This window comes from Chenopodium album, chromosome 2, assembly GCF_948465745.1.
Source record: "Chenopodium album chromosome 2, dcCheAlbu1.1, whole genome shotgun sequence".
Classification (NCBI taxonomy): Eukaryota; Viridiplantae; Streptophyta; class Magnoliopsida; order Caryophyllales; family Amaranthaceae; genus Chenopodium; species Chenopodium album.
In genome coordinates this window covers 5,718,728-5,739,948 of record NC_137835.1, presented here as the reverse complement: position 1 = coordinate 5,739,948, position 21,221 = coordinate 5,718,728, and the positions used below count along the sequence as shown (strand labels likewise).

Below are 21,221 nucleotides of genomic sequence, written 5' to 3'. Positions count from 1 at the left end.
ATTATGTGATTGTAATACGTAGCGAAAGCCCTTTATGGTCTGATTAATTGATGCATTAATGTTTGACTATTATGCTTTACCCTTGAATGTTATTTATTGGTAAACCTATGCCCTAGGTCTTTTATCCCTTGATTTAGTTCCTACTTTTATTTCTTCCCACTTTTACTCCTAGTAGTTTAGCTCCACTTTTTAATAACAAAATTGGTTACTTAATAATTTAGATTGCTTTAATTAATTAGGAATAGAAAGACCAGTTTCCCTGTGGATTCGACCCTACTTACCTATCTGCATTAATTAGAGGATTTAGGAATTATTTTTGATTAGGTGATACGACTTTAGCCTGTCAAAGGTCGTTCATATATGATATTATGCCTGCTTTTCCTCCTGGGTTTTCTTGTACTGTGTCTTCTGTAGTTCTTCGAGGGAATGCGTCGGATGCTTGTTCAGTTAGCTTTACTTTTGATGGGGCCTGGAATTTTGACAGTCATAAAGCAGGTACTGGATGGGTATTCTGCGATCTGGCTTCTAATGATCAACTAGGGGGTGGGGCGCAGGCTTGTAACTCTAATTCTGCGTTACAATCTGAACTAATGGCTTGTTTGTTTGCTTTACGCCATGCCAGGCAGCGTGGGTATTTCTCTTTACAGATTTTTACTGATTGTTCTTCGGTGGTGGATCTGCTTTGGTCTCAGTTTCCTAAGGATATTTCTATCCGTTAGATTCAGCAGGAGATTTAGGAAGTTATTGGTGCTTTGATTGTGTGTCATATTCATAAGGTTCCAAGGTCTACTGTTGCTCAAGCTCACTGTTTGGCAGGGATGGCGCGTCGGCGTGATTTACTTTGTTTCCGTTTTTAGTTTGTTTGTTGTATGTTTGTTTATTGTAAGTTCTTTTGTCCAAAAAAAAAAAAAAAAAACTTGTTGCACATAAAAACTAGAGTCTCGATTTCTCATGCATAAATCAATTTATTTGATACTTTCAATTAGAGCTGTCAATTCGGGTAAACGGGTCGTGTTTGGGTCGGGTAATAAGAGTGGGTTGAGTCAACTCGGGTCGGGTCAATTCGGATTAATTCCATAACCTATGCGGTTCGGGTTTAGGTCAGGTCATGCTTGATTCGGGTCACGTCGGGTCATACTTCTTATCGGGTTTAGGTCGGGTTAATAACAGGTCGGGTGAACAATAGGTCGGGTTTTCATGGGTTAAAACGGGTTAGGGTAATCCTCGGGTTCGAGTCGAGTTCGGTTCAAGTCAATAATTTGCGGGTTAGAATCGGGTCAGATCATTCTCGAGTTTGAGTCGGGTTCGGTTCAAGTCAATAATTTGCGAATTATAATCAGGTTGGGTCATTTTCAGGTCGAGTCATTCTCGGGTTTGGTTCAAGTCAATAATTTGCGGTTTATAATCAGGTTAGGTCATTTTCAAGTCGGGTCGTTCTCGGATTCAAGTCAGGTTATGTTCAAGTCAATAATTTGCAGGTTACAATCAGGTCGGATCATTTCCAAGTCAGGTCATATTCGAGTTCAACTAACTATAAATAGATAATTATCATTTTTATCAAGCTAATTATTTCCTTTGACTATAATATATATGGCAATAAACTAGGGAACTATTGTCAATAATTTAGGAAAATAATTATCTCCTTTGACCATACAACAAATATATACTATATTATAAATTTGAGGATGATGCTCCTTTCTTTTGCTGGCCTAGACTGACTTGGTCTCCCTAGACAAAATTCTTTGATCAACAATAATAAGGTGGTCTAAATTGCATTTAATTTAAGGTAATTTGAAATCGGGTCAGGAACAATTTGGGTTGAATTTAGGTCGGATCAATAACACTTCATGTTAACTTCGAGTCGGGTTAGTAACAGATCGGGTTGAATTTTTGGGTCGGGTAAGTAATAGGTTTGGAAAAATTCGGGTCGGGTCAATAAAAAGTAGGGTTGAATTTGGGTCAGGTCAATACCAAGTCGGGTTGATTTCGGGTCGGGTTTGTAACAGGTTGGGTAAATTCAGGTCGGGTTAAGAACGGGTCGCGTTAAATTCAGGTCATGTTAGTAACAAGTCGGGTTAAATTCGGATTTTGACAGGTTAAAACTGGTTTGGGTCAATTTCGGTTCAAGTCGGGTTCAGTGCAAGTTAATTAAAATGGTCGTTGTAAACCGGTAAATTGGTGCAAGTTGTAAATCGGTAAATTGGCCGTTTAAAGGAAAATTGGATGGTTCCACTCACCCAATTAAGTTCCCAGAGGGTATTAGGAACCATGTTAAACATTTTGTCAATTTTTATTTCCGGGCGAAAAAAAGTTAAAAAATTCCAAAATTGTAGTCTAATGTCCACGCTTTTGAGAAATTTTGGAGGTTTCTGGGCCCGGTGTCAAAAATTCTTTAAATCATATGGGATACATCTCGGGGTCATATAATGCCGTTTGGAACCATATATGATCATTATTTGTTGTCATAAATGTTCGTGGTAAGCTTGAATTAATGAAATTGGTGCAAGTTGTAAACCGGTAAATTGGTCGTTTAAAAGCAAATTGGATGGTTCCACTAACCCAATTGGACTTCCAGAGGGTATTAGGGATCATGGTAAAAATTTTGACAATTTTTATTTCCGAGCAAAAAAAAGTTAAAAAAAATTCAAAATTGAAGGCTAATATCCACGCTTTTTGAGAAATTTTGGAGGTTTCGAGGCCCGGTGTAAAAAAGTTGTGATATTTTAAGGGATACATCTCGGGATCATATAATGTCGTTTGGAACCATATATGATCTTTATATATTGTCATAAATGTTCGTAGTAGGCTTGAATTAATGAAATCCGTGCAAGTTGTCGATAATTTGGTCGTTTAAAGGCAAATTGGATGGTTCCACCAAACCAATTGGACTCCCAGAGTGTATTAGGGACCATAGTTAACATTTCGGCAATTTTTATTTCAGGGCGAAAAAAGTCAAAAAATTCCAAAATTGTAGTCTAATATCCACGCTTTTTGAGAAATTTTGAAGGTTTCGGGGCCTGGTGTCGAAAAGTCTTGAATTTCTAGGGAATACATCTTATGGTTATAAAATGTCGTTTGGAACCATATATAAATGATCATTATTTGTTGTCATAAATGTTCGTGGTAGGCTTGGTTTAATGAAATCGGTGCAAATTGTAAACTGGTAAATAAGTCGTTTATAGGCAAATTGGATGGTTCCACCCACCCAATGAGACTCCCGGACGGTATTAGGACAAACCATGGTAAAAATTAAGGCAATTTTTATATTCGGGCGAAACAAGTAAAAAATTTCCAAAATTGAAGGCTAATGTCCAAGCTTTTTAAGAAATTTTGCAGGTTTCGGGGCCTAGTGTCACAAAGTATTGAGATTTTAGGGAATACATCTGGGGGTCATATAATGCCATTTGGAACCATATATAATCATTACATGTTGTCATAGATGTTCAAGTAGGCTTGAGTTAATGAAATCGGTGAAAGTTGTAAGCGGTAAATTGGCTGTTTAAAGGCAAATTGGATGGTTCCACCCACCCAATTGGATTCCCGGAGGGTATTAGGGACTATGTTATACATTTCGTTAATTTTTATTTTCGGGCGAAAAAAGTCAAAAAAATTCCAAAATTGAAGGCTTATATCCACGCATTTTGAGAAATTTTGAAGGTTTCGGGGCATAGTGTCTAAAAGCCTTGAGATTTTAGGGGATACATCTCGGGGTCATATAATGTCGTTTGGAACCATATATGATCATTATTTATTGTCATAATTGTTCGTGATAGGCTTGAATTAATAAAATCGGTGCAAATTGTAAACCGGTAAATTGGTCGTTTAAAGACAAATTGGATGGTTCCACCCACCTAATTGCACTCCAGGAGGATATTAGGGACCATGGTAAACATTTCAGGAATTTTTATTTTCAGGCGAAAAAAAGTCAAATAATTCCAAAATTGAAGGCTAATATCCACGCTTTTTGAGAAATTTTTAAGGTTTCGGGGCCCGATTTTCGAAAAAAATTTTGGATTGTAGGGGATATTTCTCGGGGTCATATTATATCATTTGGAACCATAAATGATAATTAAATCTTGTCATAAATGCTCATGGTAGGTTTTAGTTAATGAAATCGGTGCAAGTTATAAACTGGTACATTGGTCGTTTAAAGGCAAATTGGATGGTTCCACCCCAGCCAGTTGGACTCCTAGAGGGTAATAGGGACTATGGTAAACATTTCGGCATTTTTTTTTATTTTCGGGCAAAAAAAGTCAAAAAAATTCAAAAATTGAATGCTAATAACCACGTTTTTTTAGAAATTTTGTAGGTTTCAAGTCCCGGTGTCGAAAAGATTTGAGATTTTAGGGGATACATCTCGTGATAATCATATATATAATTCCGTTTGGAACCATATATGATCATTATATATTGTCATAAATGCTCGTGGTAGGCTTGATTTAATGAAAATCGGTGCAAGTATCAAACCGGTAAATTGGACGTTTAAAGGAAAATTGGATGGTTCCACCCACCCAATTAGACTCCCAAAGGGTATTAGGGACCATAGTAAACATTTCGGCAATTTTCACTTACGACGAAAAAAGTCAAAAAATTCCAAAATTGATCCACGCCTTTTCAGAAATTTTGTAGGTCTCGAGACCCGGTGTCGAAAAGCCTTGAAATTTTAGGGTTTACTTCTCGGGGTCATATAATGACGTTTGGAACCATTTATGATCTTTATATGTTGTAATAAATGTTCGTGTTAGGTTTTATTTAATGAAATCGATGCAAGTTGTAAATTGGTAAATTGGCCGTTTAAAGGCAAATTGGATGGTTCCACCCACCCAATTAAATTCCCGGAGGGTATTAGGAACCATGTGAAACATTTCGTCAATTATTATTTCCGGGCGAAAAAAAGTTAAAAAATTCCAAAATTGAAGTTTAATATCCACGCTTTTGGGAAATTTTGGAGGTTTCTAGGCCCGGTGTCGAAAAGTCTTGAAATTATATGGGATACATCTCGGGGTCATATAATGCCGTTTGGAACCATATATGATTATTATTTATTGTCATAAATGTTCGTGGTAGGTTTGAATTAATGAAAATCGGTGCAAGTTGTGAACCGGTAAAATGGTTTTTTAAAGGCAAATTGGATGGTTCCACTAACCCAATTGGAATTCCGGAGAGTATTAGGGACCATGGTAAACATTTCGACAATTTTTATTTCTGGGCCAAAAAAAGTCAAACTATTTAAAAATTGAAGGCTAATATACGCTTTTTGAGAAATTTTAGAGGTTTCGATGTCCGGTGTAAAAGAGTCTTGATATTTTAAGGGATACATCTCGGGGTCATATAATGCCGTTTGGAACCATATATGATCATTATATGTTGTCACAAATACTTGTAGTAGGCTTGAATTAATGAAATCCGTGCAAGTTGTAAACTGGTATATTGGCCGTTTAAAGACAAATTGGTTGGTTCTACAAAACCAATTGGACTCCCAGAGGGTATTAGAGACCATAGTTAACATTTCGGAAATTTTTATTTCCGGGCGAAAAAGTAAAAAAAATTCCAAATTTGAAGATTAATATCCATGCTTTTTGAGAATTCTTGAAATTCTAGGGGATACATCTCGTGGTCATAAAATGCCGTTTGAAATCATATATGATCATTATTTGTTGTCATAAATGTTCTTGGTAGCCTTGAGTTAATGAAATCGAAGCAAATTGTAAACCGATAAATAAGTCATTTAAAGGCGAATTAGATGGTTCCACCCACACACCCAATTTATTGGCTCCCGAACGGTATTAGGGACCATGGTAAATATTTCGTCAATTTTTATTTTCGGGCGAAAAAAGTCAAAAATTTCCAAAATTGAAGGCTAATGTCCACGCTTTTTAAGAAATTTTGCAGGATTCGGGGCCTGATGTCACAAAGACTTGAGATTTCAGGGAATACACATATGGGGGTCATATAATTCCGTTTGGAACCATATATGATAATTACATGTTGTCATAGATGTTCATGCAATGGTAGGCTGGAGTTAATGAAATCAGTGGAAGTTGTAAGCCGTAAACTGGTCGTTTAAAGGCAAATTGGATGGTTCCACCCACCTTATTGGATTGCCGGAGGGTACTAGGGACCATGGTAAATATTTTTGGCAATTTTTATTTTCAGGCAAAAAAAAGACAAAAAATTCCAAAATTGAAGGCTAAGATACACGCTTTTTGAGAAATTTTGGAGATTTCGAGACCCGGTGTCGAAAAGCCTTGAAATTTTAGGGTATACTTCTCGGGGTCATATAATGACGTTAGGAACCATTTATGATCTTTATATGTTGTAATAAATGTTCGTGTTAGGCTTTATTTAATGAAATCGGTGCAAGTTATAAATTAGTAAATTGGCCGTTTAAAGGCAAATTGGATGGTTCTACCCACCCAATTGGATTCCCGAAGGGTATTAGAAACCATGTTAAACATTTTGTCAATTTTTTATTTGCGAGCGAAATTTTTTTAAAAAATTTCAAAATTAAAGGCTTTACGCTTTTTGAGAAATTTTGGAGATTTCGAGGCCCGGTGACGAAAAGCCTTGAAAATTTAAGGGATACATCTCGGGGGCATATAATGCCGTTTGGAATCATATATAATCATTATATATTGTCATAAATGTTCGTGGTAGGCTTGAGTTAATGAAATCGGTGCAAGTTGTAAACCGGTAAATTGACCTTTTAAAGGCAAATTGGATGGTTCCACCCAGCCACTTGGACTCCCGGAGGTTATTAGGGACCATGGTATACATTTTGGCAATATTTATTTTCGAGCTAAAAATAGTAAAAAAAAATTCCTAAATTGAAGTCTAATAATCTAATATTCTTGCTTTTAAAGAAAGTTTAGAGGTTTCAGAGACTGATGTCGAAAAGCCATTACATTTTAGGTAATATATCTCGGGTCATATAATGTCGTTTGGAACCATATATGATCATTATATGTTGCATAAATGTTTAATTTGTGGTATTCTTGAGCAAATGAAATCGGCGCAAGTAGTAAACCGGTAAATTGGTCGTTTAAAGGTAAATTGGATAGTTCCACCCACCCAATTGGACTCCCGGAGGTTATTAGAGACCGTGGTAAACATTACGGAAATTTTTATTTCCGGGCGAAAAAAAAGTCAAAAAATTAAAAAATTGAAGGCTATCCACGCTTTTTGAGAATTTTTGGAGTTTTCGGGGCCCGGTGTTGAAAAGTCTTGAAACTCTAGGGAATACATCTCGGGGTCATATAATATCGTTTGGAACCATATATGATCAATATTTGTTGTCATAAATGTTCGAGGTTGGCTTGAATTAATGAAATTGGTACAAGTTGTAAACTGGTAAATTGGTGGTTTAAAGACAAATTGGATGGTTCCAACCTCCCAATTGGACTCCCGAAGGATATTACGGACCATGGTTAATATTTCGGCAATTTTTACATTCAGGCGAAAAAATGTCTAAAAAATTCCAAAATTGAAGGCTAATATCCTCGATTTTTTAGAAATTTCGAATGTTTCGCGGCTCGGTGTCGAAAAGCATTGAGATTTTTGGGGATACATCTCGGGGTCATATAATACCGTTTAGAACCATATATGATCATTATATGTTGTCATAAATGTTTGTAGTAGGCTTGAGTTATTTAAATCGGTACAAGTTGTAAACCGGTAAATTGACCGTTTAAAGGCAAATCGGATGGTTCCACCCACTAAATTGGACTCCCAGAGGATATTAGGGACCATGGTTTACATTTCGGCAATTTTTTATTCGGGTGAAAAAAAGTAAAAAAATTCCAAAATTGAAGGCTAATATCTATCCTTGTTTTTTGAGAAATTTTAGAGGTTTCAGGGCTCAGTGTCGAAAAGCTTTTAGATTTTAGGGGATACATCTCGTGGTCATATAATGCCGTTTGGAACCATATATAATCATTCTGTTGTCATAAAGGTTTGTGCTAGGCTTGAGTTAATGAAATCGACACAAGTTGTAAACCATGATTAAGTTCAATTAACTTGGGTTACATCCAATCTAGTTTAAAAATATTATTGTACACTCATATAGGGTCTTTAATTCCAGCATTGCAGCTAGGGGTAAAACTTGTTTAACGATTATATTTTTGCCATACGCACACAAACGAAATAGGTGAGAATCGATCCCAAGAGATCTTGGAATCGGGAGGGAAGCTCTAACCACTTGAGCTATCCCTCACTCTCACAAACAAAATATTTTTGAATGTATATATTTTACTGTAATTCTTTTTTTTTTTTAAGCATATAATTGTTAAATTAATGTTGTAATTTGCTACCTAAGTTATTAAAAAGTACGGAGTATTTACTAAAGTGCCATTATATATATAAAAAAAAAATTCCTTCAAATATTTCGTAATCCCTAATTACCTATTAAGTCTTCACATTTCTCCCTCTTCTCTGTTCCAAAATTATCGTAATTGGGGGAATTTCTCAGCGGTGAAAGTAATATTCTTCCGGTAATTTCCGTTTTCTCTCTCTTAAATTGTGTTTCTAGACTTTCTACATATATGATCTGTTATTACATTTTACTATTTTAGCTTTGCATTTTGAATGTTTTTCATGTTTTGTTGACAAATTTACTAGTTTAAGTTCTATCATTCTGTAAAAAAGTGTTAGATTCACACGTTTTGTTTGAATTATAATTAAAATCAATACATTTTTACATGCTGAATGTTTGTTTAATGAATGCTAATTTTTGTCAACATCCATGTTTATATCTAATTAATCTAGTAACGAGTTGAATCTGCATATATTTGTTCAAGTTCTTGTAATCTATAATTGATTAGTTATGAATTATTTCCATAAATTAATATAATGTTTAAGAATTGCCAATTAATTGAAAGGAAATCGATATGGCAACAAGGAAACGGCGTTACGATCCAAATGTACCGATTGAACTTAGCTCGGAAGTGGAAGAAGATAATGTAGAAAGTTCAGTAATCAAGAATGATGAAACCAAGAAAATACAGGTGAAGGTGGTGAAAAGGACGAATTCGAACATTGAAGAAGAAGAAGGGGTTTCTTTGAAAATTGAAATTGACATTCCACTTCGATGGGTGATGATTTGTTACTGTCAGAGATTGGGTTTGGATTTTCAAACCACCCAATTCGAGTTCAATGCTGCTAAGTTAAGGGATTTGGATACTCCCCAACAACTTGGCATGGTTCAAAATGATGTCATTTTTGCCTTCCCAAATCATGGTTTGCTCCTCTCTTGAAAACTGATTTTTTTGATTGGTGTTATTTAGTTTTTGGGTTTTAATTTTTTTTATACTGTGCAAGTTTTAATCTTTTATTAATTTTTTTCATACATACAAGAGTAATTTGATTTGATTGTTTGGTTTACTACTCGGGTTTGAGTGTTTTAGGGCTATAGTAGTTTGCTTCATAGAAGACTTTGGGTAGGTCATTGGAATCATTAAAAAGAGAGGGGGGGGGGGGGGGGGGGATACCTATCTTGATGTAGTTGCATATGTGTTGGAGATTGAGATGAGAAAGAAAGCGAGGTACCTATCTTCCCTTATATGAATATTGAATGAGGATTGAGGGAAATGATGAAACCAAATCCTTCCACTAGTGATTTAGAAGGAAAATAGAAACATGCAACTTCACTTATTGATTGTGCTGCTATCCTATCCTCTGCTTAATCATGATGTCTCAAGAAGGAAAGGGTCAAGTTTCTAGTGACATATATAGAGGTTGAATTTTGATTTCTCATTTATGGATTACTGATGAAATGATATGTTAGTAATCATGAATTTCGATTTCTATTGAACCCATTTTAATCTATGCACAAATATGTGTTTTTCTTGCCCCTCTCGCCTTACAATTTTTCCTGCTGCTGCTGTTTCCTGATCAATTCATTACTTGTCACAATTGCCCCATATTTACTTTTCCTTATTGAGAGTGCTAGTAGCTATTGTAGCATTCCAGCCATCTTTTCTTCTATGTTAAAACACTAGCAAAAGAGCAAGATTTGTCTGCGACATGATTTTAGAAAGCTCTTTCTCAGAGGCCAAGAATTCCAAACTTAGGGAAAAAATGGCTCCTTAACAGACAAAGTTAAATTCTTTTGTCAAGCTATTTTTTTTAATTATTCTGCTGTTTCCCCAGCTGAATTATGTGGATTTAAATTTTAGACGTCAAATATTTTACCATCTTTGGGAATGTTAGGTCCATTTAACTTAATACTGTATCTCACACAAAGTGTTCCAGCTGTTCCCGTCTTGACTGCAGAGTAAGTACAAACATGAGGAAAACAAAATTTAGCCTGATTATATATTTTCTATATACACAATTTTAACTATGTCATGATTAATGGTGAAGTTTTTGATCTTGACATGCTTTTATTAAGCATTAGTAGTTAGTTAGGCTTAGTCCGTCTTCTTTTGCCCTGTTTTAATTAATAATTATATCCCTGGATGCCCTTGACAGTCATTCAGGGAAGAGCAGTACTCACTACTTAGAACGTATCACCAAATAGACTTATGTTTATACTTGGTTAGTTTTTATTTGGTGCTGATAACATGATAATGATACTATGAAATTTGCACTATATTCACAAATTTAGGGATTGTATACTTATCTTTTGTGTCATTGTTCGAAACATTAGAACCTTATTTTTTTCCATTGTCATGTACAAATAAACATGCTTTAAGTTTATGTGCACTAAGTAAGAAGTTAGTAATAATTGTATGGCATATAGAACTGACGGTAATATACATCAGTATTTACAGTCAACAAATGATAATAAGGCATGGAGCTCCTGTTGAATTTTTCAATTTTGTTTCTTCATCTCTATATCTCTTTCATTCTTATCTCCTTGTTTTCTCTCATTTGCCTTCTTTCTATCACTGTGTATAAGGTGGTTTGGGGAATGGAGCTGTGCATTATGTAACTATATGCATCCGCATGCATAAGGGGAGAGACATGTTTCATAGAGTGAAACGCTCTACCGCTGTACTGCCTCAGCTTATGCGATGTTTTTCTAACAGTGATCCTCGAGAACTTCGTTCTCTATGCCTTGTTTATGGTGGATTAAAGTTGACTCAGAACCATACAGCTAGAGAACTAAAAATGGAAGATGGTGACATAGTTGATGGCTTTACTTTCAGCTTGATGAGTAAGTTCAACTCTGGTTTCATTCAATCTATTTTATTATATGCTCAGATTAGGATCCTTATTATACCCCATAATATGTTCCTGTTTACTTCTTTTGGAAGAAAATCCTCTACATCCTAGATTTGTGACTTGTTAAGAGCTTTCAATTCAAAGCTTGAAAAGAAAATTTTTCTGATGCTAGGCAAAAAGTTTTAGCGTTTTACAAATTTTATTTGATTGTGCAACTATGATATGAAGTATGAACTGCTAAAGAGCAAAAAGGTCCTAATTTCAGGTTTTCAAGTTTAGAAATTTTGGTATTCTTTTTAACTTGAATCTCCCTTTCCTGTTCAGATTCTTCCTTGAGCATAGTTGGGCAACGCATTACTCTTAAAGTGATATGTCATGTGGGCAACGAAACGGTGTTCAGAGTCACTCCAAGGACTCTTTTGGGTCAGATGATGGATAAATTAATGCCGCCGGAGGCAGAGACTGGGCGTAAAAATGTTAGATTTATATTTAATGGTCGTTATCTCTCACCTACAAAAACAGTAGCAGAGGAACATCTCGTGGATGGTGATACTATTAGTAGCATGCTTTGTATGAGGGGATGCTAAATCTTTTTGTTAGGTTACTATGATTCTGACTTGTACATTCCCTTTCATGGTAAGATTTGTAGCAGTCGCAGTATAATGCTGTCATATCTCTGATTTTATTTCCGTTAGTTTGTAAACTTGTTTAAAGGGTAGCTAGATTTGGCGTGTATATCATCAACTTATTGTGAGATTTAATGGGGCTCATTCACTCATTGAGCCCATGGATTGGAATAACACTATGAGAGAGTGAGAGATACCTCATCCTGCTAACGTTCTCCTCAAAAAAAGTGAGGGATACCTCAAGTGGTAAGATTCTTAGACTTCTCCTATAGGATCAATTCTCCATCCCCGCTCATCGAATGTGGATACTTATGTGTTGATTCGATTCTCATTAATTCTACTTTTAGAGGCCTAGATAATTGGATAGGTTAGGCTAAGATCAGTCCTAAGTAGGTTGACTTGTAACGGGTCAAAATCAATTGGGTCAAAGCAGGTCATAAGCCAATACCATGTACCAGTAAAGCCTTCTAACTTGCACTTTTTCAATTGAGTAACTAATTTTTTGAAAAAATTATTGGGCTTTGGCCTTGTATTAAAATAAACCTTGTTCAATTAAAATATCGTCTACTAAAGCCTTCTAACTTATATTACCTCCGTTCCAATTTACTCGTAACAAAGGGGTATTATTTGTGAGACATAAAATATTCCTTTGTTGCGAGTAAATTGGACCGGAGGTAGTACTTTCTTTCTTAGTTGGAATTCCTGAGGTCGGTTATTTATTTATTTTCTTTTCGTTTTCAACGTTAGTAGGTTATTTTTTTATTTGATGAAAAGTTGAATTTCTTTGACAAAGTAAATTTCGATTCTTAATCTCCAAAAATCCTACAATTAATTTATGCTTAGCAAATCTTGATTATTGACAAAGTATACCATTAAATTGTGAACAGAATAAAAAAGAATGAAGAAGACGGAGTATTCAAGCGCAAAAGCAAACAATGAAGGCCAAAAGATTTTCGTAACAGTAAAGTGGATTAACAGCAACATCGACGATATGAAAGATGATGATGATATAGATGAGAAAGAGAATATTAGCTTCAGAATTGAGAGTGATGTTCCGCTAAGATGGCTAATGATTCTTTATTGTGACAAATTTGGTTTGAATTTCGAAACAACTCGTTTCGAGTTTAATGGTGCTCGTTTGAGAGGATTTGATACTCCCCTAAATATTCATATGCTTTCCTTTGATGTCATCTACGCTTATTCTTCTCCATGTAAGTTTTTCTTTTTTTTCTTTTTATTATGGAGTATTTTTTTTTTAATTATTATTTTAAAACTAGGTTTAGGGTTTCTATATGCTTACCTAGTTACCTTGCATTACTAGATGTTAAGTATGGAGTAGAAACTTATGGTTTTGTTTGTTTCACATTAACATGAAGCTTATCAATCATAGGATCTCCTGGAATTAAGAAATAGCAAAATCTTACGTATTTGGACAAAGGGCTATAGTATGGTTAAATCTAATTCATAATAATTTTGACCTTAGCTTGTTTCATGTATTATTGTGGTTTTGTAATTAATCATTACATTAATTAGAAATTGCTCACTCAATAGGTAGTATTGAAATTATTGGATATGATGTTCAGGTTCAAATGGCTTAGTCCACTCAAATAGTCGAGTTCAAGACAATGATGATGGGAGTAGTAGTGGTCTATACCAGGCAACAATATGCATTCGAATGCACAAAAAGAAAGATACATTAATTAGGGTGATACGTGCTACACCGTTATTACCTCAGCTCGCACTTGGCCTCTCAAATGCCGGACTTGTTGTTGAATGCGGCTCTATGTGCTTTGTTCACGAGGGCACGAGGTTGACACAAGAGCATACTGCAAAGGAACTAGACATTGTGAATGGTGATGTTATTGACGCCTTTATATTTGACAAGTACAGTAAGTTTTACAACTTTAGCTTGTTAATCAAATCAGTTAATACAATCAGCTAATTCCAAACACGGTCTTAAATTAACTACCTGTTGTTCTTGATTCAGGTTGTTCGCTGAGCATAATTGAAGCATCAAAACATTCACAAGAATCAGATAAACTGTACTTGGAAGTATCAGTGGCCTCTAAGAGCACTTACAATGGGAGTACTCTACCCCCATATTTCTCCAATTTGGGAGGATACTCCCATTGTGGTAAATTTACCCAAAGTACTCCATATAGGAGTATTTGGAAGCATACTCCAAATATGGAGTAGTACTCCCATGGTACTCTTGTATAGTGGACCCCCCAACTATCCTATTAATGTTTGACACTTGTACATTGTTGGCCCACTTCTTTTCTTCTTTTTTTTTTCTAATTTGTAGTACAACAACAATAATGCAATACTTTAAAAAAAATAAACAACATTGCAATACTCTACCCAGTCAACAATGCAAACGGAACTTTATCAAAATATACATATATATATTTTAAAATAAAAAAAAAAAAAAATTTGAAACGGCTAGTTTCTAGGGGATTTCAAACAAGAAGAATTTGTAGTAATTTTTATATGTTGTAAGTTTGTAACGGTAAAAAAATTTTACATTATATATTTGTCACAACTAATTAACTTTCATTCATCTATTCCTACATATTCCATATTTCTCACAACTAATTAACTTTTTTCCTTTAATTATTCTCAACTAAGAAAATCCCATATGGATAATAATAGTGCAAACTCACAAAATACACCAAATAATTTCCAATTTGATCCTAATCTTCTTAATAATCCTCAATTTCAAGCTATGGTACAATTATTTACTACTCAATCTAACCTTAATAATCCAAATAACACTTCACAAAATCCAAATTTTGTTTTTCCAATGTCTCAACATTTTCAACAAATGGAATGTTCTCCGGGAGGAGATGCTAGTAGCAATGCAACTCCAACTTCCGAAATTAGGACGGCACGCCACCTTGAAGAAATTGAAGATGTTGCCGTCGAATTGTTTCCCGAAGAACCAAATGTCATCGTTAACAATAAAAAAACGCAAAAGCAAGCAAAGAAGACGTCACAAGCAAAAGTGTCGCAACAAACGAATGAGTTGCAACAACCTAAGGTATGATAGTTTTTAAAAATATTATTAGCAATAACCTAAGGTGTGATAGTTTTTTAAAAATTATTATTAGCAATAACCTAAGGTATGATTGTTTTTCAAAAATTATTATTAGCAATAACCTAAGGTATGATTGTTTTTTAAAAATTATTATTAGCAATAACCTAAGGTATGATTGTTTTTTTAAAATTATTATTAGCAATAACGAACATTATTATAGATAATTTAATTACAACCCATCAAACAATATACTATTCTCACTTGTACACATAAATTTTTGTAAATGATAATAATAAAAAGAATTTTTGTAAATGATAATAATAAAAAGAATCTTTAGCAAAACTTACAGTAGTGTAGCATTCTTGTAAAGATTAGATGATCTAAGATTTATTTTAAGAGATATATTATTACATTATATAGTGCATATAATCAATTAATATTATTATGGCTAACTAGTTTTATTATTACTTTATGTATTGTATTGTTTTAATTAGTTTGAATATTATTGTATGATCAAAGGGGTGGTCCATAAAGGACGATGAAGCGCTAGTATCCGGGTATATTAATGCCGGAGGAGATGTCGGAGAGAGTACTTATCAAACAAAAGTTAATTTGTGGGATAACATTGAAGCTCTCTACAACAAATCAAGAGAAGAAAATCCCGATTGGAAAATTAGTAAAAGGACCAAGAAAGCTTTGCAAGTTAGGTGGAATCATATTAATGAATTGGTTGGAAAATGGGTTGGATGTTACTCATTAATCCGACGTAACCCACCACAAAGTGGAGAATCGGAGGAAGATATTGAAATGCATGCTCACGAGAGTTTTCACAAACAATATGGTAAACATTTTGTGTTGACACATTGTTGGCAAATTATGAGGAAAAAAAAGAAATGGGGTGCCGGAACTATGCTACTACCTTCTGATAGTCGAGGAAGTAAAAGATCAGAGTCCGAGTATTTAATAGGTGATAGTGAAGAAAATCGACCTTATGGGGTTAAGAAGATGAAAAATAAAGGTAAGGAGAAGGCTACTTCTTCTTTTGTCAACATTGATAGTTTGACCTCTACTCTTGATGAGTCTAACCTTAAGAGACATGAACAAGGAGAAAGGATGTATTCTTTAATCAAAGAGCGAAGTGAAGATAGAAAACGACAAAAGGAGGAGGAGGCAAAAATTAGAATTTTCAGCATACTAGCGACAAATCCTAATCGTGATAGCGATGATGAAGAATTGTATCGGAAGTTGAAAAATGAGTTTAGGGGTAGATTTATTTAGTGTTAGTTATAAAAAGTTGAATAATTATATCCTAATTGTTACAATTTTATTGTTTAAATGATATTGTATTGTAATATATTCCATTGTTGTTATTGTAATATATATTTAGTTAATTTATATAATGTTGTTTAGTTCAAATTAAGATTCTTTGTAATATATTGCTCTAAATCATTTATGTGAAATATATTAATTTTTATATTAATTAAAAACAAAATAAAAAAAAATCTTGTAAGCTTTACCATTACAATATGTCATGTCCTATCATATAATTGCTGACATATCATGATGATGTACCTAACGTTACTTGTACTAGTCTTATTGTTTCATATAATTGAAATCCAACATATTTGGATAAGATATCTTCACTCTTATCTTCAGAAGATATCTAGTAATTCTCAACCATTAACTTTTACTTTCTTATCTTCTATATCCAACAATATCTTATCCGTGATTTTATGTTCACTTGATAAATTATAAGTTTACTTCACAATATAAGTTCACTTCACATTATACTCCATATATATATTTACTCTCCTTATGTGAAAATATCATTGTTTTTTGCACAAATTGTAAAAACACTCAAAGTTTCACAAAAAAAAAATGAACTTTGACTTTGGTTCAGGTTCATCAAGTTCTAGTGATGAAATATATGATTGGATGTTGATGGATTTCATTCAGGAGAGTGAACGTATACAAGAGGTGGAGGATGTAATAAGAGAAGTGGTTACCTCTGCTGTTCAACAACCCACAACTGAGAGTTCACGACCAAGATCGAGGGACTATGTGCCAAGAGATCGTGAAGGGGCTCACAAACGTTTGGTAGATGATTACTTTAGTACCACGCCACTCTATAATGATGTAAAATTTCGACAAAGATTTCGCATGCGAAAGCCAGTTTTTATGCGCATTGTGAATACTTTAACCGAAGTTGACGATTTCTTTAAGCAAAATGCAGATGCCACTGGGAAACTTGGTGCTTCAAACTTGCAGAAGTGCACCGCGGCAATAAGAATGTTAGCATATGGCACCTCGGCTGATCATGTTGATGAGTACCTCAAGTTGGGTGCAAGTACGGCAAGAGAGTGTCTTACTCATTTTGTTGACGGAATTATTACTAGCTTTTCTGCAGTTTACTTGAGGAAGCCAAATTCTGATGATGTGTATCGTCTCCTTTGTGAAGGAGAAAGTCGTGGTTTTCCTGGCATGCTTGGGAGCATTGATTGTATGCATTGGCAATGGAAAAATTGTCCAGCAGGGTGGAGAGGCATGTATCAAGGAAGATCTCGAGAGGCAACTGTAATCTTAGAAGCCGTTGCTTCTTGGGATACATGGATTTGGCATGCATTTTTCGGGACACCTGGGTCAAATAATGATATCAATGTCTTGCAGCGATCACCGGTATTTGATGACTTACTAACTGGACGAGCTCCAGAAGTTCAATACAACGTAAATGGAAAAACGTACAATATGGGTTACTATCTAACGGATGGTATCTATCCGAAATGGGCTGGTTTCATTGATGCCATAACTGCTCCCCAGACTGCTAAACATAAACTTTTTACTATGAAACAAGAAAGTGCTAGAAAGGATGTGGAGCGGGCATTTGGAGTACTTCAAGCTCGATTTGCAATAATAAGATATCCTGCTTTGGCATGGCACCCTGAATTATTATGGAAAATTATGATGGCATGTATTATAATGCACAACATGATTGTAGAAGATGAACGTCATATGTATCGAAATTATCAAGATCCGTGTATTGATTTTGCGGAAGAACAACCCGAGACACTAGCTAGTTCATCAAGTGAAAACGCTAATCGCGGGCCCATCCTTGTTAGTCGCGGAAGATACGAGTACATGGATCGAGATTTAAGCAGATTTATGGGCAAAAGGGAAGAGCTTCACAACAAACAAATACATGTGTCGTTGAAAAACGATTTGGTTGAACATGTTTGGAGAAAGTTTCAAGGACCAAATTAAACTTAAACAATGTGTGTAAGAAAAGGAGATTGGTATTGTTATCATTATTTTTATTTTTATGTTAATTTTAATTTAATGTCGTTATTTTCTAGTTATTGTTGTTTTTAGTTTCATGTTGGTTTGTTATTATTTCAGCTATTAATGAATGTTATTATTAATGCAAATTAAGCGTACTATTTGATTATACTATTTTACAAATATTATTTTATTATCTTAGAAAGTTAACTATATGTTTACGTTTTACTAACAAATATTTTTACTATAATTAAAATTTAAACAAAATTAATTTAATACTAAATAATAATAGGTACAATAATGTAGTGATATATATAATAATAGGTACAATAATGTAGTGACAAATATATATATATATATATATATATATATATATATATATATATATATATATATATATATATATATATATATATATATTAAAGAGATAGAGAATAAAAGAGTATGACAAGAGGATCCTCTTGTTGTGGGAAATTATGGAGGAGGAGGAAGATGAAGAGTATTATGATAGTGGAAAGTGGGGTATAGGAAAAAGTAGATGATGTGTCAAAAGGAGAATGGGAGAGAGAGGGAAAAAGTATGGAAGTAGAGTACTCCCATTGGAGATGCTACGAAACAATATATTTCAGAATAAAACGAAATACTCGTTTAAAAAAGTTGATGGACGCATATTGTCAACGTTGTGAAATGCTTAAAGGAGCTCTTTTCTTTTATCATGGCCGCATACTTGACGGCTCAAAGTCACCGGACGAAGAAAATTTGGTGGATAAGTCTATAATCTATGCTCTTCCATTAATGTTGACGCCGAAATAGGTCACATTTCCTAGCTGTTTCTGCTTATGTATTGCTCAATTGAACTAGTTTATTGTGATATTGATGTAAAGTATGTGGTACTCGGCCTAGACTAGTATTCCTTCTATCCCTATTTTTTTTTTTTTTTTTTTTAAGTAATACTACTCGCTAAATTTGTTATCTTTCATAGTTTGTTCTTACTGATATAGCTCTTCAGGTTTTGAAAATAATACTCGTATATTGGTACGTTGTTAATGATTTTTATTAGTTTTATATCTTTTGTACGTAATTTTACTTGCTTGCTAGCTGCATTTTTTTGAGGTTTTGTTTTGAGTTTCATTTATTAGGGTGTTCTTGCTTTTGTTTAATGAAACTATCAACAAAGTAGTAACGTGGTTGCTAATTTTTTTGTAGGATAATGTGTTATGTAGCCAGCCCTTAAGCATTAAATTTTTTGTATAAGAGTATAAGAAATCGTGACAAAAACACACCAATTACACTGATTTACACATGTTTTTGTTATGAACTCATAGCTTAAAACAATTTTCTAGAATATATTTAATGCATATATGTAACTTTAAGGCTACGTATAGCATTATCCTTTTTTTTTGTAACCAATAAGACAGTAAGCTTTTCTTATTGGATTTGAAATTATAGAATATGAGAATGCATAAAATGTTATGGTTTTAAATTCTTGGGTTTTTCGTAATCCTTCTAATTTCACTTTTTTGCATTTGTCCTTTCATATATACAGCTCTCCGACTTGCCGTCCTATATGGTTCTTATTGTTTTCTTATTTTGGAGATTCAAAGTGTTATTTCTATTTCAATTTTTGAATAGTATGTAAAGACCATTGTACTCTTATTTTAACTTTATTTATGATACTTTTTAAATAACCATTGAATTTTGCACATGACTTGTACTTTTTCCACAATCTCTCTAACTTTTGTCTACAATTGTATTTTTCAGTTGTATTAATGTACTTCATCTACTTTTTCTTTCTATTTCTTAAATATTGTAAAGAAACACAAACATGAACGGGAATGACAATTTTCACTCTGTAACCCGCAAATACATTTAAGTTACATATAATAACCTTGTCATTAATTTTTTTTTTTATTATTATTGACGCTCACTCATCATTTAATAATATTTTTGTATATCAATTTACGTATTGAAAAATATTCCGTTAAAAGTTTTATTTATAATACTTTATTTATGGTACTTTATTAAATTTTCCTAATCTTGGTTTGCTCCTCCCTCTTGGAAATTGATTTATTTATTTTTGGTTATAATATAATATGAAAGTTTTACCTTTTATTGATTGTTTATATCTGACAGATTATATTGATTTGATAGTGTGGTTTACTTCTCCGGGTTAGACTGTTGTTTGTGAATATGGAGTGTTTGAAAGGGAAAATCTAGGGGTAGAGTAGTTGATCAGTGCAATTATCTGTAAGGATGAGGGGAGACTGAAGATAAGGAAAGTGATCATATTGCCAACATTGTTTTTGGATACAATAATTTGGTGAGAAGGGATGGAAGAGTGAGTGACCGATTTCCCTTTTTTGGATACTATATGAGGTTTAAGATTCGAGAAGGGTGGGGGAAGGGGGTGTGAGGTACCTAGTTTTCTGTATTTGAATTTTGGTTTGGGTCAATAGGGAAAGGGAGAGTGAGGTACCAACTTTCCTTTGTATAAATATTGAATGTGGATTGAGGGAATTGAAGAACATGTTACCTTTTCCTTTCAATTAAGTAAATCCTACAACTTAGGATTAGGAGGAAAAATGGAAACATGCAACCTTATTTATCATTTGTGCTGCTATCCTGTGCCTAATTATGCTTTTGAAAGACAGAAAAGTTAAGTTTCTACTACAATGTATAGAGGATGAATTCTGATTTATCATTTACGGAGTATGACTTACTGATATCCCTGTTTTAAACTAAGCAGTTCATTACTTGTCACTATTCTTCCTTATTTACTTTATATTATTGAGAGTGCTAGTAGCTATTGTAGTGCTCCAGCCTTATGCTATGTAAAAACACCAGTAAAAAAGCAAGAGTCATCTGTGACATGGTTTCGAAAAGCATTTTCTTTAGGCCAAGAAATCCAAATTTGGGAAATACGGCTCCTTAGTAGCCAGAGAAAAATTTAGACTCTAACCTTCTTCTACCTTTGAGAAGTTAAAAGTTCATTTTAACTTAGTACCTCACACCAAGTGTTCCAGCTGTTTCCGTTTAGATATCAGAGTAAGTACTAACAAGAGGGGTAAGCAAATCTAGCATGATCATACATGGTTTTATTTAATCCATCAATTTTTAACTAC

At 33.9% G+C, this 21,221-nt stretch overlaps 2 protein-coding genes across 2 annotated transcripts; both read left to right on the top strand.

The window, feature by feature from the left end:
- Positions 1 to 8,437: 8,437 nt before the first annotated feature.
- Positions 8,438 to 11,866, top strand: LOC145580918 (uncharacterized). The gene is made up of 4 exons (XM_081638002.1): positions 8,438 to 8,538; positions 8,877 to 9,234; positions 10,898 to 11,155; positions 11,488 to 11,866. The coding sequence occupies exons 2-4, from the start codon at positions 8,886 to 8,888 to the stop codon at positions 11,748 to 11,750; spliced, it is 870 nt and encodes a 289-aa protein (XP_081494128.1). The 5' UTR covers positions 8,438 to 8,538; positions 8,877 to 8,885; the 3' UTR covers positions 11,751 to 11,866.
- Positions 11,867 to 14,445: 2,579 nt separating this feature from the next.
- LOC145580909 (glutathione S-transferase T3-like) lies at positions 14,446 to 16,141 on the top strand. Its single transcript, XM_081637995.1, has 2 exons — positions 14,446 to 14,829; positions 15,346 to 16,141. Exons 1-2 carry the CDS (start codon positions 14,515 to 14,517, stop codon positions 16,102 to 16,104), a joined length of 1,074 nt encoding a protein of 357 aa, XP_081494121.1. The 5' UTR covers positions 14,446 to 14,514; the 3' UTR covers positions 16,105 to 16,141.
- The last annotated feature ends 5,080 nt before the right edge of the window (positions 16,142 to 21,221 follow it).